The sequence below is a fragment of the Symphalangus syndactylus genome, chromosome 13, assembly GCF_028878055.3.
Source record: "Symphalangus syndactylus isolate Jambi chromosome 13, NHGRI_mSymSyn1-v2.1_pri, whole genome shotgun sequence".
Lineage (NCBI taxonomy): Eukaryota > Metazoa > Chordata > Mammalia > Primates > Hylobatidae > Symphalangus > Symphalangus syndactylus.
This window is the reverse complement of record NC_072435.2, coordinates 47174251-47188544: the sequence shown is the minus strand read 5'-3', so window position 1 is coordinate 47188544 and position 14294 is coordinate 47174251. Positions and strand designations below refer to the sequence as shown.

At 42.7% G+C, this 14294-nt stretch overlaps 2 protein-coding genes across 5 annotated transcripts in view; both read left to right on the top strand.

Moving 5' to 3' along the window:
• LOC129459384 (zinc finger protein 85-like) overlaps positions 1-14294 on the top strand; it is a 385447-nt gene that overhangs the window by 346699 nt on the left and 24454 nt on the right.
• Positions 1107-14294, top strand: part of LOC129459422 (zinc finger protein 708-like) — a 35619-nt gene continuing 22431 nt past the window's right edge. For all 4 annotated transcript variants that reach the window (XM_055236146.2, XM_063616489.1, XM_063616490.1 and 1 more), the window contains exon 1: positions 1107-1245. In XM_055236146.2, coding sequence (XP_055092121.1) covers positions 1243-1245 — 3 coding nt within the window. In that variant the 5' untranslated portion in view covers positions 1107-1242. The remainder of the gene's footprint in view (positions 1246-14294) is intronic.

Here is a 14294-nt window from a genome sequence, read left to right as displayed (position 1 = left end):
CTACTAGAAAATTTTAAATTTACATGTGGCTCACATTTTATTATTTTATTTTATTTATTTTTTATTTTTTTGAGACAGAGTTTCACTCTTGTTGCCCAGACTGGAGTGCAGTGGCGTGATCTCGTCTCACTGCAACCTCCACCTCCCAGGATCAAGCGATTCTCCTGCCCCAGCCTCCCAAGTAGCTGGGATTACAGGCGCCTGCCACCATGCCCAGCTAATTTTTTTGTATTGTTTTAGAGACGGGGTTTCACCACGTTGGCCAGACTGGTCTTGAACTCCGGACCTCAAATGATCCACCCTCCTCGGCCTCCCAAGGTACTGGGATTACAGGCATGAGGCACAGTGCCCAATTTGTGGCTCACATTTTATTTCAGAGAATTGCCTCCTTTTTAAAATCTCAGGCTGGCTGCTCAAAGGACCAGAAGCCAGGAAGGTCACAAAATATAAAATTTTAGAACAATTGGGCCGGGCGCAGTGGCTCACGCCTGTAATCCCACCACTTTGGGAGGCCGAGGCGGGCGGATCACCTGAGGTCTGGAGTTTGAGACCAGCCTGACCAACATGGAGAAACCCCGTCTCTACTAAAAGTACAAAAAAAAAAATTAGCCGGGCATGGTGGCGCATGCGTGTAATCTCAGCTACTCGGGAGGTTGAGGCAGGAGAATCGCTTGAACCGGCGAGGTGGAGGTTGCGATGAGCCAAGATCGCGCCATTGCACTACAGCTTGGGCAACAAAAGTGAAACTCAATCTCAAAAAAAAAATTTTTTTTAGAACAATTGTTATTATATTCTTTTCATTTGTGAATAGCCATATAACATATTATTTATAAGGGCATATGACCTTATACACAAGATTAAAGGCAAAACCCTCTCGGGTGGGCCTAGCTCAGCTCAGGGAGGAAGACTTGCCTGAAAAGGCTGCAGCATAGGCTGTCACACTTCATTCAGCCCAGCATCGGATCACATCTTCCTTCACTCAGGGCCTGAAGGGGCGGGTCTTAAACATTATCCAATCAGGGACTCTGAGCTGGGGACAGTTCACTCAGACACGCAGCTGGACCGGACAGGGCGGCTTCCGGGTTTGGCGCGGCCTTTGTCTCTTGCTGCAGCGGGAGCTCCGTGTCTCGTCTTCACTGCTGTTTGTCCTCTGCTCCTAGAGGCCCAGACTCTGTGGCTCTGTGACCTGCAGGTATTGGGAGATCCACAGCTAAGACGCCAGGACCCTCTAGAAGCCTAGAAATGGTGAGAGTGCCGTCCGACATCCCGAGAGAGGGGAAGGGCTGGCTGAAACCTGTGAGAAGTGGCTGTGGCGGGACTCAGGCCTCCCCTCAGTCATCTCCACAATCTGGGCTCCGAGTTCTCCTTGCCCAGCTGGGCCTCAGTCCCCTGCAGCCATAAGATGGCGTCTGCGCCGACAGCCGGGCCCCCAGGCGTCCTGTCTCTTCCCTGCGCAGTGACTGTGCCCAGGCCTGCAGCCCTCTCTGGGCAGCTCTGCACGGGCGGCGCCACGCCTCTCCCAGATTGTGCACGGACCATGGGAAGGTCGTCAGGGGAGAATCCTGACTTGGGGTCGGGTTCATGAATGGGAAGAGCTTTGGTCCGTGGGGTTCCCAGTTCCTGTTTTCTCCTACTAAAAATCTGTGAGAGTCATCGCAAAAAATATTAAAGAATTTAATCAAAGAGTGATTCAATAATTGTAGAGCACAAAAGTATGTTTTGTAGTTTGTGGTTCATGGGAGGAGCTTAAATGAAAGACTTTTATAAGGTGCATGATGAAGAAAACTATATTTAATAATTGGTTAGGTACCTTTACGTAGCAGTTGCTGTTAAGTAGAAACCCGAGGACCAGACCCTCCTCAGTGTAATTGCCTGCCACTTAATTATTCTCACACTCCACAGGGGACTGATTTTCCCCTGCATTTTTCACATGCGTTCCAAGCAGGGTCTCAAGTGTACCTCCCAGCCCCATTCCTCCAGCCTAACTCTGGCCTGCAGTTAGATTTAAACTGCAAATAAACTAAAATACTAAATTGCCAGTTCCTTCTGACATTTCCAAATGCCAACTTCCCTTTCCTAATTCACATTCTCAACTGTTTTTCCTTTAGTGTACATTTTTGATACTGTATTTCAGTTCATCATTTTTTGACAAAGCATTGGATGGCACTTAAAATGGTTTTCTGTTTGAAAATATTTCTCATGAGAAGAAAGCAAAAAATAATTCCGTGACACTGTATTTTATGAAATTTCTATGCTTCTTTTTTTTTTCTTTTTAATCTTCCTTAGGCACAAAAATCTTATCAGAATGTTTGTTTTCGGGTGAAGGTTTTTCTTTGGAAACTTTATGGAGTGATGTGTCTTCAGCCACCCTTCAGTTTTTTCCTGGTCCTGGGTTTCAGTACTGTCTCGAGTAAACCAAGATACACATCATGACTTTTTCTGCTAGAGTGTCTAGTGAATATCAGCTCCTAGGTCATTTTCTCCCTGAGGACAACGTGAGGTATGGAGTGTAGCTTCTCAAGGCAGCAGGTGGATGCCCTGGGGCTGTGAGGCATCTCCTGGCATACTCTTCCTTTGAAAAGCTAACCCCTTGAGACATTAAGATTGTCTCCACCCAACCCAGCTTCCATTTCTTGGAGACACAATGCTCGTCAGCCAATCAGATGCTGGTATTGAGGGGAAAACACAGAAATAATTTCTGCCCCCTGAATTCTCTAAATTTTGTGGAAAACAAAAAGTATCCCAAAAGACAAAGAAAAACCTGACCCAAGTGAGATGGTGCAAGAACTTACAAAGTAAAGTGCACCTGGGGCATAGTGTAATGTCTCCTGAGAGGGTGGTTATTGAGCAATTAAGGTGAGCAGAATGGGGTGGGTGAATATCAGTCAGACACATCTGTTTTCTTTCTTTTCTCTTTTTTTTATTTTGAGTTGGAGTTTCACTCTTGTTGCCCAGGCTGGAGTGCAATGGCGCGATCTCGGGTCACCACAACCTCCACCTCCTGGGTTCAAGCGATTCTCCTGCCTCAGTCACCCAAGTAGCTGGGATTACGGGTATGCGCCACCACACCCAGCTAATTTTTTTGTATTTTTAGTAGAGATGGGATTTCTCCCTGTTGGTCAGGCTGGTCTCGAACTCCAGACCTCAGGTGACCCGCCCACCTTGGCCTCCCAAAGTGCTGGGATTACAGGTGTGAGCCACCGTGCCCATTCTAGACACATCTGTTTTCTAATTAGCACTACCACTCCCTGGGTTTGTCACCTTAAAAAGATTTGTTTACTTAACGTTGACTTCCATTATTTAACTGTAAGTTGCATTTTATTAGTAGGGCTTGGAAGGTAAGAAAATATTAACAAAGGGCATGAAAGAAGTGGATTTCAGAAAAAATTAATATTAATCATGTATTTTATTTGTGAGAAATTTTCATTTAACTTTTCCTTAGAGTAAGTTTAGAAATTTTCTCAGGTGTATTTTTTGTGAATATATATATAATCGAATTATATATATATATTCATATTTATATTTAATATGGACTCTTGCTCTTGTTGCCCAGGCTGGAGTGCAATGGCACAATCTCGGTTCACTGCAACCTCTGCCTCTCGGGTTCAAGCGATTCTTCTGCCTCAGCCCCCTAAGTAGCTGGAATTACAGGTGGGTGTGCCACCATGCCCAGCTAATTTTTGTATTTTTAGTAGAGAATGGGGTTTCTCCATGTTGGCCAGGCTGGTCTTGAATTCCTGATCTCAAGTGATCCACCCGCCTTGGCCTCCCAAAGTGTTGGGATTATAGGCATGAGCCACAGCACCCAGCCTATAATATATATATATATGTATATATATAAATATGAGATTTTGGTGCCCCCATCACCGGAGCATTATACACTGCACCATATTTGTAGTCTTTTATCCCTCGTCCCCCTTCCACTCTTGCCCTCAAGTCCCCAAAGTCCATTGTATCATTCTTATGCCTTTGCATCCTCATAGCTTAGCTCCCACATATCAGGACATACAATATTTGGTTTTCAACTCCTGAGATACTTCACTTAGAATAATAGTTCCTAGTCTCATCCAGGTTACTGCAAATGCTGTTAATTCATTCTTTTTTTTTTTTTCTGAGGTAGAATCTCGCTCTGTCGCCTAGGCTGGAATGCAGTGGTGCAATCTTGGTTCACTGCAAGCTCCGCCTCCCGGGTTCATGCCATTCTCCTGTCTCAGCCTCCCGAGTAGCTGGGACTATAGGCGCCTGCCACCACGCCCGGCTAATTTTTTGTATTTTTAGTAGAGACGGGGTTTCACCGTGTTAGCCAGGATGGTCTTGATCTTCTGACCTCGTGATCCGCCCACCTCGGCCTCCCAAAGTGCTGGGTAACAGGCGTGAGCCACCATGCCCAGCTGTTAATTCATTTTTTATGGCTGTGTAGTATTCCATCATATATATATATATATATATATATATATATATATATACACCACAGTTTCTTTATCCACTCGTTGATTGATGGGCATTTGGGTTGGTTCCACGATTTTGCTATTGTGAAATGTGCCACTATAGACATGCGTGTGCAAGTATCTTTTTCAAATAATGACTTCTTTTCCTCTGGGTAGATACCCAATTGTGGGCTTGCTGGATCAAATGGTAATTCTACTTTTAGTTCTTTGAGGAATCTCCACATTGTTTTCCATAGTGGCTTTTCTAGTTTACATTCCCACCAGCAATGTAGAAATGTTCCCTGTTCACCACATCCATGCCAACATCTACTGTTTTTTGATTTTTTGATCATGGCCATTCTTGCAGGAGTAAGGTGGTATCGCATTGTGGTTTTGATTTGCATTTCCCTGATCATTAGTGATGTTAAGGATTTTTTCATATGTTTGTTGGCCATTTGTATACCTTCCTTTGAGAATTGTTTATTCATATCCTTAGTCCACTTTTTGATAGGATTGTTTGTTTTGTACTGATTTGTTTGGGTTTGTTGTAGACTCTAGATATTAGTCCTTTGTCAGATATATAGATTGTGAAGATTTTTTCTCACTCTGTGGGTTGTCTGTTTACTCTGCTGACTGTTCCTTTTGCCATGTAAAAACTATTTAATTTAATTAGGTCCCTGATATTTATCTTTGTTTTTATTGCATTTGCTTTTGGGTTCTTGGTCATGAAATCCTTGCCTAAGCCAGTGTCTAGAAGGGTTTTTCCAATGTTATCTTTTATAATTTTTATAGTTTCTCATCTTACGTTTAAGTCCTTAATCCATCTTGAGTTGATTTTTGTGTAAGATGAGAGATGAGGATCCAGTTTCATTCTCCTACATATGGCTAGCCAATTATCTCAGTATCATTTGTTGAAAAGGGTGTCCTTTCCCCACTTTATGTTTTTGTTTGCTTTGCTGAAGATCATTTGGCTGTAAGTATTTGGGTTTATTTCTGGGTTCTCTATTCTGTCCCATTGGTCTATGTGCCTATTTTTAAACCAGTAACATGCTGTTTTGGTGACTATGGCCTTATAGTATAGTTTGAAATCAGGTAATGTTATGCCTCTAGATTTGTTCTTTTTGCTTAGCCTTGTTTTGGCTATGCAGGCTCTTTTTGTTCCATAGGAATTTTAGAATTTTTTTAATTCTATGAAGAATTATGGTGGTATTTTGATAAGGATTGCACTGAATTTGTAGATTGCTTTTGGCAGTATGGTCATTTTCACAATGTTGATTCTACTTATCCATGAGCATGGGATTTGTTTAAATTTGTTTGTGCCATCTATGATTTCTTTCAGCAGTGTCAGGTGTATTTTTTATGGCTTGATAATTTGCAATAAAATTTCAAGGCTGTTTAAGAATGCTACCAAGAAAAAGAATAGGGGAAATGTCTTTCCCATTTTGGCTGTAGAAAATGAATACATTTTCACAAGAAAATGTGGTAGATAATTGCTGAGTTACATAGATTCATGAAAGCATCAGTTCTTCTTTTTGCAGGGTAAATTTGTGACAGTGAATATCTCTGTTCAAATCCTGTTATCTTGATTTCCGAGTTTTATGCTAAATTTTATTTGAAACTTGGTACCTCCTAGACATGTTTCCATATGACTAATTGTTTACTATATGACTTTTAATGGAAATAATAAAATAATGCATTTATTGTTTGAAAGGAAAAGACACTTTTGCTTTTCTTACTGAGATATGAAATATAAGCACCCTAAAATTTTCTTCTTTTATGTCAACACTGTGTTTGAGAAACTGCTGGATTTATTTTTTTATTTTTTTATCTTTTGAGATGGAATTTCTCTCTTATTGCCCAGGCTGGAGTGCAATGGCTTACTGCAGCCTCTGCCTCCCAGATTCAAACTATTCTCCTGCCTCAGTCTCCTGAGTAGCTGGGATTACAGCCATGCGCCACCACACCTGGTTAATTTTGTATTTTTAGTAGAGGGGGGTTTCTGCATGTTGGTCAGGCTGGTCTCAAACTCCTGACCTCAGGTGATCCGCCCGCCTCGGCCTCCCAAAGTGCTGGGATTACAGGCGTGAGTCACTGCGCCCAGCCAAGAAACTGCTGGATTTTTTAAACACTTAAGTGTCTTTTTTTTTTTTTTTTTTTTCTTGAGACAGAGTCTTGCTCTTTCGCCAGGCTGGAGTGCAGTGGCGCGATCTCGGCTCACTGCAAGCTCCGCCTCCCGGGTTCACGCCATTCTTCTGCCTCAGCCTCCCCAGTAGCTGGGACTACAAGCGCCAGCCACCACGCCCAACTAATTTTTTTTTGTATGTTTAGTAGAGGCAGGGTTTCACCATGTTAGCCAGGATGGTCTCGATCTCCTGACCTTGTAATCCTCCCGCCTCGGCCTCCCAAAGTGCTGAGATTACAGGCGTGAGCCACTGCGCCCGGCTAAACACTTAAGTTTCAAAGACCAAGTGAATAACTCTTGACATGGAAATTAAAGCTTTAGCCCACTGACTCAGAGCTAAGGCTAATATTCAGCCTGCAAAAAATTTTTATTAAAGGCCCAGTTAGTTTTTTCTAGGGAGTCTCCTCTGTAGATATCCTACCCTGCTCACCCCAGCCATAGAAGTCTTTATCCTGAGAGAATCTACACAGCCCTGGAAAACTGGGCACCTACAGGCGGATGCAGTTAATGTTAAAATGAAATGGGATTGGGGCCGGGCGCGGTGGCTCACGCCTGTAATCCCTGCACTTTGGGAGGCCGAGGCGGGCGGATCACGAGGTCAAGAGATCGAGACCATCCTGGCTAACGCGGTGAAACCCCTTCTCTACTAAAAATATAAAAAATTAGCCGGGCGTAGTGGCGGGCGCCTGTAGTCCCAGCTACTCGGGAGGCTGAGGCAGGAGAATGGCGTAAACCCGGGAGGCGGAGCTTGCAGTCAGCCGAGTTTGCGCCACTGCACTCCAGCCTGGGGGTCACAGCGGGACTCCGTCTCAAAAAAAAGAAAGGGGATTGGGGGAGGGTCTTACTGAAGATGAAGTTGTTCTTGTTTTGAGGCAGTTTATAGACTTTGAAAATAAAACAAAGTTAAATTTACATAAAAATTTTGACTTCCAAAGAAATATTGCAACAGAAGTACCAACTACAAGGTCTTTAAGAATTGCAAAGTTTAGGCAGACAAAGGCTTCCTTTCCTAGGGAGGAACAAACAAGATTAGAAAGGAGGTGGAAGGCAAATGCAGGGTGAAAAAATCAGATTTTAGATCAGAGAATGTTTTACACCGAAGTCAGCCTGTTCTTTAGAGTTACATAAAATGGGATTGTAAAGTTCAGAAGCCTTGGGGTAAAAGACAAACTTAAGTAAAGTTTCCCTAAGAAGTATTTTATTTTCACCACTGAAGTCAAATTCAACTGATTTTTCAATAAGAAAAGGAAAAAAAATGTGCAGAGTCTGTGTCTGGCTATGTGATAGATAAGAAAAGAGAGCACCATCTAAGTCATAATGGGAAGGGTGTTTCTTTCCATAAACTGTTCCTGAGGAACAAAAACGATGAAGAATTTTATTAATAACAGCTATTTATCTGGATTGTCTATGTATGTCATCTTTCCCCACCTTTCTTTGTTCTATACATGTCTGCCATTTGACTTTTCCTGGGTTGTATCTTTTATAATAAACTGGTAAATATAACTACAGTATTTACTGAATTCTATGAGTAGCTTTATCAAATTATTGAACTTGAAAAAGGTTATGGGAGTCCCCAGTTTTTAAACAGTAGCTCAGAAATGTAAATGGGCCCATGGAGTTTGTGCCTGGCATCTGCAGTAAGGACAGTGTTGTGGGACTGAGTTAGGGCCTGTGCTGACACTGGGAGGTGTCAGAAATAAAATGTTAGACAATGAGTTAGTGTTAGAGAATTGCTTGGCTTTCAGCAAACTGCAGATTTGGTACCATAAAAAAGATATCATGGGGGCCTGGCCTGGAATAAAACTTTGGATGTCTGGGAATGGGAGGCTCTGCTCTTCTGTACACAGGCTGTTACATTGCCCATTGTCCTGTGATTTCAGTTCTCCCTGGGTGAGAGAGGACTGAAAAATTAGAGAATAGGAGCTCTGGCCGGGTGCGGTGGCTCACGCCTGTAATCCTAGCACTTTGGGAGGCCGAGGCAGGTGGATTGCCTGAGCTCAGGAGTTCAAGACCAGCCTGGGCAACGTGGCGAAACCCCGTCCCTACTACAGATAGAAAAAATAAGCTGGGCATGGTGGTGTGTTCTTGTAATCTCAGCTATTCGGGAGGCTGAGGAAGGAGAATCACTTGAACCCGGGAGGCAGAGGTTGCAATGAGCCAAGATTGTGCCACTGCACTCCAGCCTGGGTGACAGAACTAGACTCTGTCTCAAAAGAAAAAAAAAAGAATATGAGCTCTGATGACAGACCCCCTTTTCCCACAGCTGCCACCACAGGATTCCCAGCCACTCACAAACATACCCATTAGACATTGATGTGTCCACGCTTATTTCTAGGACTAGGCACTACCCTCAGGAATTTTACCACAGCATTTTTGATCCTAGTGTTTCTTGCTACAAACTCACAAACGTGTCTACAAGTCTCCTGGCATATCCTCACCCCCAGACACTGAATCTGCACCAGCAACCTGTTTTCTCCACCAACCTAGGGTTCTGGACCACCTGTTCATAATCTCACCTGCCTGTATGAACAGAGAAATAAATTAGAGTACAGCCCCACCCAGGCACAAACCAGTCCTTCCATCTACATTGCACTCTCCCTTACCCATGGAGTTTTTTCCTTTTAACTTCTATTTTTGATTCACTGGTACATGTGCAGGTTTGTAATATAGGTAAAATCGTGTCATGAGTGTTTGGTGTGTAAATTATTTTTTCACTGAAGTACTAAGCATAGCACCAAATAGGTATTTTTTCTAATTGTCTCTCTTTTTTCTCTTTCTTTCTTTCTTTCTTTCTTTCTTTCTTTCTTTCTTTCTTTCTTTCTTTCTTTCTTTCTCTCTCCTTCCTTCATTCCTTCTTTCCTTCCTTTCTTCCTTCCTTTCTTTTTTGTTTTCTCTCTCTCTCACCTCCCTCCCTCCTTCCCCCTCTCCTCCCCTCCCCGTCCTCTCCCTTCCTTTCCCTTCCCTTTTTTTCTTTCGAGCCTTGCTCTGTCTGTCACCCTGGCTGGAGTGCAGTGGCGTGATCTTGGCTCACTGCAACTTCCGCCTCCCAGGTTCAATCAAGTCTCCTGCCTCCCGAATGGCTGGGATTACAGCTGTGCGTCACCACGCCAGGCTAATTTCTATATTTTTAGTTGAGATGGGGTTTCACCATGTTGGCCAGACTGGTCTCGAACTCCTGACCTCAAGTGATTCACCTGCCTTGGTCTCCCAATGTGGTGGTATACCGGCGTGAGCCACAATGCCCACACCCTCTTTGTTTTTCCATCTTCCACCCTCAAGTAGGCCTCAGTTACTGTTGTTCCCCTCTTTGTGTCCATGTGTTCTTATTATTTAACTCTTACTTATAAATGAGAACATGCATTTGGTTTTCTGTTTCTGCATTACTTTTCTATTCTTTTTTTTTTAAGATGAGCCTCACTCTGTCTCCCAGGCTGGAGTGCAGTGGCACGATCTCTGCTCACTGCAAGCTCCGCCTCTTGGATTCACACCATTCTCCTGCCTCAGCCTCCACAGTAGCTGGGACTACAGGCGCCCGCTACCACGCCCGGCTAATTTTTTGTATTTTTAGTAGAGACGGGGTTTCACCACGTTAGCTGGGATGGTCTTGATCTCCTGACCTCGTGATCCACCCGCCTCGGCCTCCCAAAGTGCTGGGATTACAGGCGTGAGCCACCATGCCCGGCCTTCTGCATTACTTTTCTAAGAATAATGGTCTCCAGCTCCATCCATGTTGCTGCACAGGGTATAATGCTGTTCTTTTTTTTTTTTTTTTTTAATGGCCACAGAGTATTTCATGATGTTTATGTGCCATATTTTATTTTTATTAGATCTTTTATTTTATTTTTCTTTGGAGACAGGGTCTCACTCTGTCACTCAGGCTAGAGTGCAGTGGTGCGATGTCTGCTCATTGCAGCTTCAATCTCCTGGGCTTGAGCAGTCCTCCTACCTCAGTTTCCCAATTAGCTGGGACTGCAGGCATGCACCACCATGCCTGTCTAATGTTTCTTTTTGTATTTTTTTGTAGAGACAGGGTTTTGCCATGTTGCTCAGGCTGGTCTCAAATTCCTGAGCTCAGGCAATCAACTTGCCTCAGCCTCCCAAAGTGCTGGGATTACAGGTGTGAGCCACCTTGTCCGACCATACCATATGTTCTTTATTCAGTCTATTATTGATAGGCATTTAGATTGATTCCATGTCTTTGCTATTGTGAATAGTACTGCAATAAATATGCATGTGCATGTGTGTGTCTTTTTGAGAGACTATATTTCTTTGGGTGTATACCAAGCTATGAGGTTGCTGGGTCAAATGGTAATTCTGCTTTTAGTTCTGTAGTTCTGTGAGGAATTGTTACACTGCTTTTTTTTTGACTGAGTCTTGCTCTGTCACCCAGGCTGGAGTGCAGTGGCACGATCTTGGCCTACTTCAACCTCTGCCTTCCAGGTTCAAGCGATTCTCCTGCCTCAGCCTCCTGAATAGCTGGGATTACAGGCGCCCGCCACCACACCCGGCTAATTTTTGTATTTTTAGTAGAGATGGGGTTTCACCATGTTGGCCAGGTTGGTCTTGAACTCCTGACCTCAGGTCATCTGCCTGCCTAGGCCTTCCAAAGTGCTGGGATTACAGGCTTGAGCCACCAAGCCCGGCCGCCACACTGCTTTTTACAGTGGTTGAACTAATTTACACTCCCATCAGCAGTGTATAAGCATTTCCTTTCCTCTGCAACTTTGCCAGCGTCTATTGCTGACTTTTTAACAGTAGCCATTCTGACTGGTGTGAGATGGTATCTCATTGGGTGTTTTTTTACATTTCTCTAATAATTAGTGATGAGCATTATTAAAATATGCTTGTTAGCCACATGTATGTCTTGTTTTGAAAAGCATCTGTTTAGCCATGCGTGGCTGTCTCTACTAAAAATACAAAATTAGTTGGGCGTGGTGGCACATGCCTGTAATCCCAGCTACTCCGGAGGCTGACGCAGAAGAATCCCTCAAACCCGGAAGGCAGAGGTTGCAGTGAGCCGAGATCACACCATTGCTCTCCAGCCTGGGCAACAAGAGCAAAACTCCATCTCAAAAAAAAAAAAAAAAAAAAAAAAACCTTATGTTAGGAGCACACACAAATTGAACACAAAGATAGGAGTAAATTTAGCAATACAGAATAATAAGGACTAAAACATACTAGGTTCCTTTTACAGAAAAGTAATTATCCAAAGTAATTATCTAGTATTTGCAGGCTGAAGTACTTACACTGCAAAAACAAGAACAGTTCAGTGTATAAACTGAAAAGTGGAGCCTGTAGTTGTACTTTGGTTTCTATTTATTACTTAAGAACAATTAGCATAGTTATCTGAAGTGTTTTTAGACAACATACATTCATATAAATTAAAAAGTATTTTCTACAATAGTATGAATATAAGATCAAAATATTTACTTTGAATCTCCTAAGCAGTCATTTTAATATTGTTATTTATACTTCTGAAATATAAAGTGTTTAAACTGAATTGTGGTTATAGACAATTTTTAAAAATCCTACATACATTATGACTAGTACATTAAAATTATTTATATTTATTTATATAGCTAATATCAAAAAATACTGCCAAATTGTTACAGTAGATATGTTTCTGACATACATATTGCTTTATCCAATAGGGATAGTTATAGTTAAGTATAATTTTAGTGTCTTTCATTTTACTAAATTGGAATGCTGCCATTCCAGGACAAATAGACAGGTGATGTGGTCACCCAAAAACCATAATAGCCCTTCAGTTAGTTATGCGGCAAGCTCACATATATTCTACTATATGAACAAAGTCAGATTCCAGTTCCTAATTTAAAAAGTGCTGGTGAATTGTCAGTTGTATTTCAGTATGGAACCTCCATTCAATGGCTAGGAGATGAGAGCAGCAGAGATGGAAGAGAAACCTTATAAAATTCTGCTGAAAATATGCTTTTTTTCTTCATAATGCTCATGTTTCTCATGTCAAGAGTAGCTGTGCATTAGGGGTATTTTGAGACAAATTCCTTTTAGGGGAATATTTTCTGGCTGACTTGATCAATCATATCCAATATGAGTTTTTTCTCAAGATACATTTAACTTCTTTTTTCTCTCAATATAATTTTGCAATAGAATCAGACTGAGAGCTGTTTTTCTCTTCAATGCTTCAGATATCTGTTTTAGAAGCCCTAATACTATCTCTTGGTGTTGACAAAGAGGTGGGTTTTCACAGGGAGAACCATCCTATCTCTGTCTGGACTCATGCTGGAAATCCAGCAGTATTTTTTTCAAGTCACCATAATAAATTGAAACTGAGGCTGAAGCACCGCTCCCATTCCCATTATTATGAAGGTGCAATTCTACCCCCAAATCCTGTAGGCTGTCCTGTACCATAGTCGTCAGTCTCTGATGAGGTACTGGAGTGCTGCTGTGGCAATTGGGGTTCACTTAAGATGTAAGCTGCCAGCTGTGAGCTCTGTGCTTTGGGCTGTGCCTCACTGGCAGATAGTAGGGGTCAAGAGAGGACACTAGCCATAAGTAGAGGGCAAGCAGGAGTGCTGTAGCTGAGTGCTCAGAACTAGAGAGCCATTGCTTTAAAGTGTAAATAACCAAAAAGATAGCACCCTATTCAACCATTGTAGTAGGAGACTGAGAGTCTACCTTCAGAAGGCACCTGGCTTCAAGTTGCAAAACTACCTCCTGTCATGAAGATGTGAAAAGTTTATTTTGTCATTGATTACAACCAATTAGCATACACAGGTGGCATCCCCAATGACCAGGTGAATTTAGGATGAGCTCTGTATGACATGGTGCTGTAAATTCTTCTACTTGTGGACTAATTATGCTGACTGTCTTTCTGTCTTTGCAGTCTCTTAAGCAGATTGATTGTGATGCGTGTCACATTCTGGTTTAGTTGTGTAATAAAACAGTTTTCTTTCTGTTCTGTCATTGTGAAGTTTTTCTGGGGCTGGAGATAATTTCTCGTTATATTTTCCAAACGCAGTCTAGAATTACCAGACATGATATAAACATATAAGGTGTCAACCAAGCTTTACTCTAGAAGGGCCTTTCCCTCTCAGGATTCCAGTCAACTCACAATTGTGCTGCAAAGTGCATGCTCTTCCCTAAATATGTAGGAAGAATTGCATCTCTGCCTATTTGGTATCTATTGTCTTCTACAGTCACTTCCAGAGAGGCTAGATCAGATTTCTACAAACCTTACAGGGCAGCAATCAACCATTTTACCTCTTTCAGTGACTTTTTTGTTGTTGTTGAGATGGAGTCTTGCTGCATTACCCAGGCTGGAGTTCAGTGGCATGATCTCAGCTCACTGCAACCTCCATCTCCTGGGTTCAAGCGATTTTCCTGCCTCAGCCTCCCAAGTAGCTGGGATTACAGACGCTCACCACCATGCCTGGCTAATTATTTTTTGTTTTTGTAGTAGAGATGGGGTTTCACCAAAGGCTGAGCACGGTGGCTCACACCTGTAATCCCAGCACTTCAGGAGGCCCAGACAGGCAGATCACCTGAGGTTAGGAGTTCAAGACCAGCCTGACCAACATGGAGAAGCCCCGTCTCTACTAAAAATACAAAAATTAGCTGATGGTGGTGGCACATGCCTGTAATGCCAGCTACTGGGAAGGCTGAGGCAGGAGAATCACTTGAACCCGGGAGGCAGAGGTTGCAGT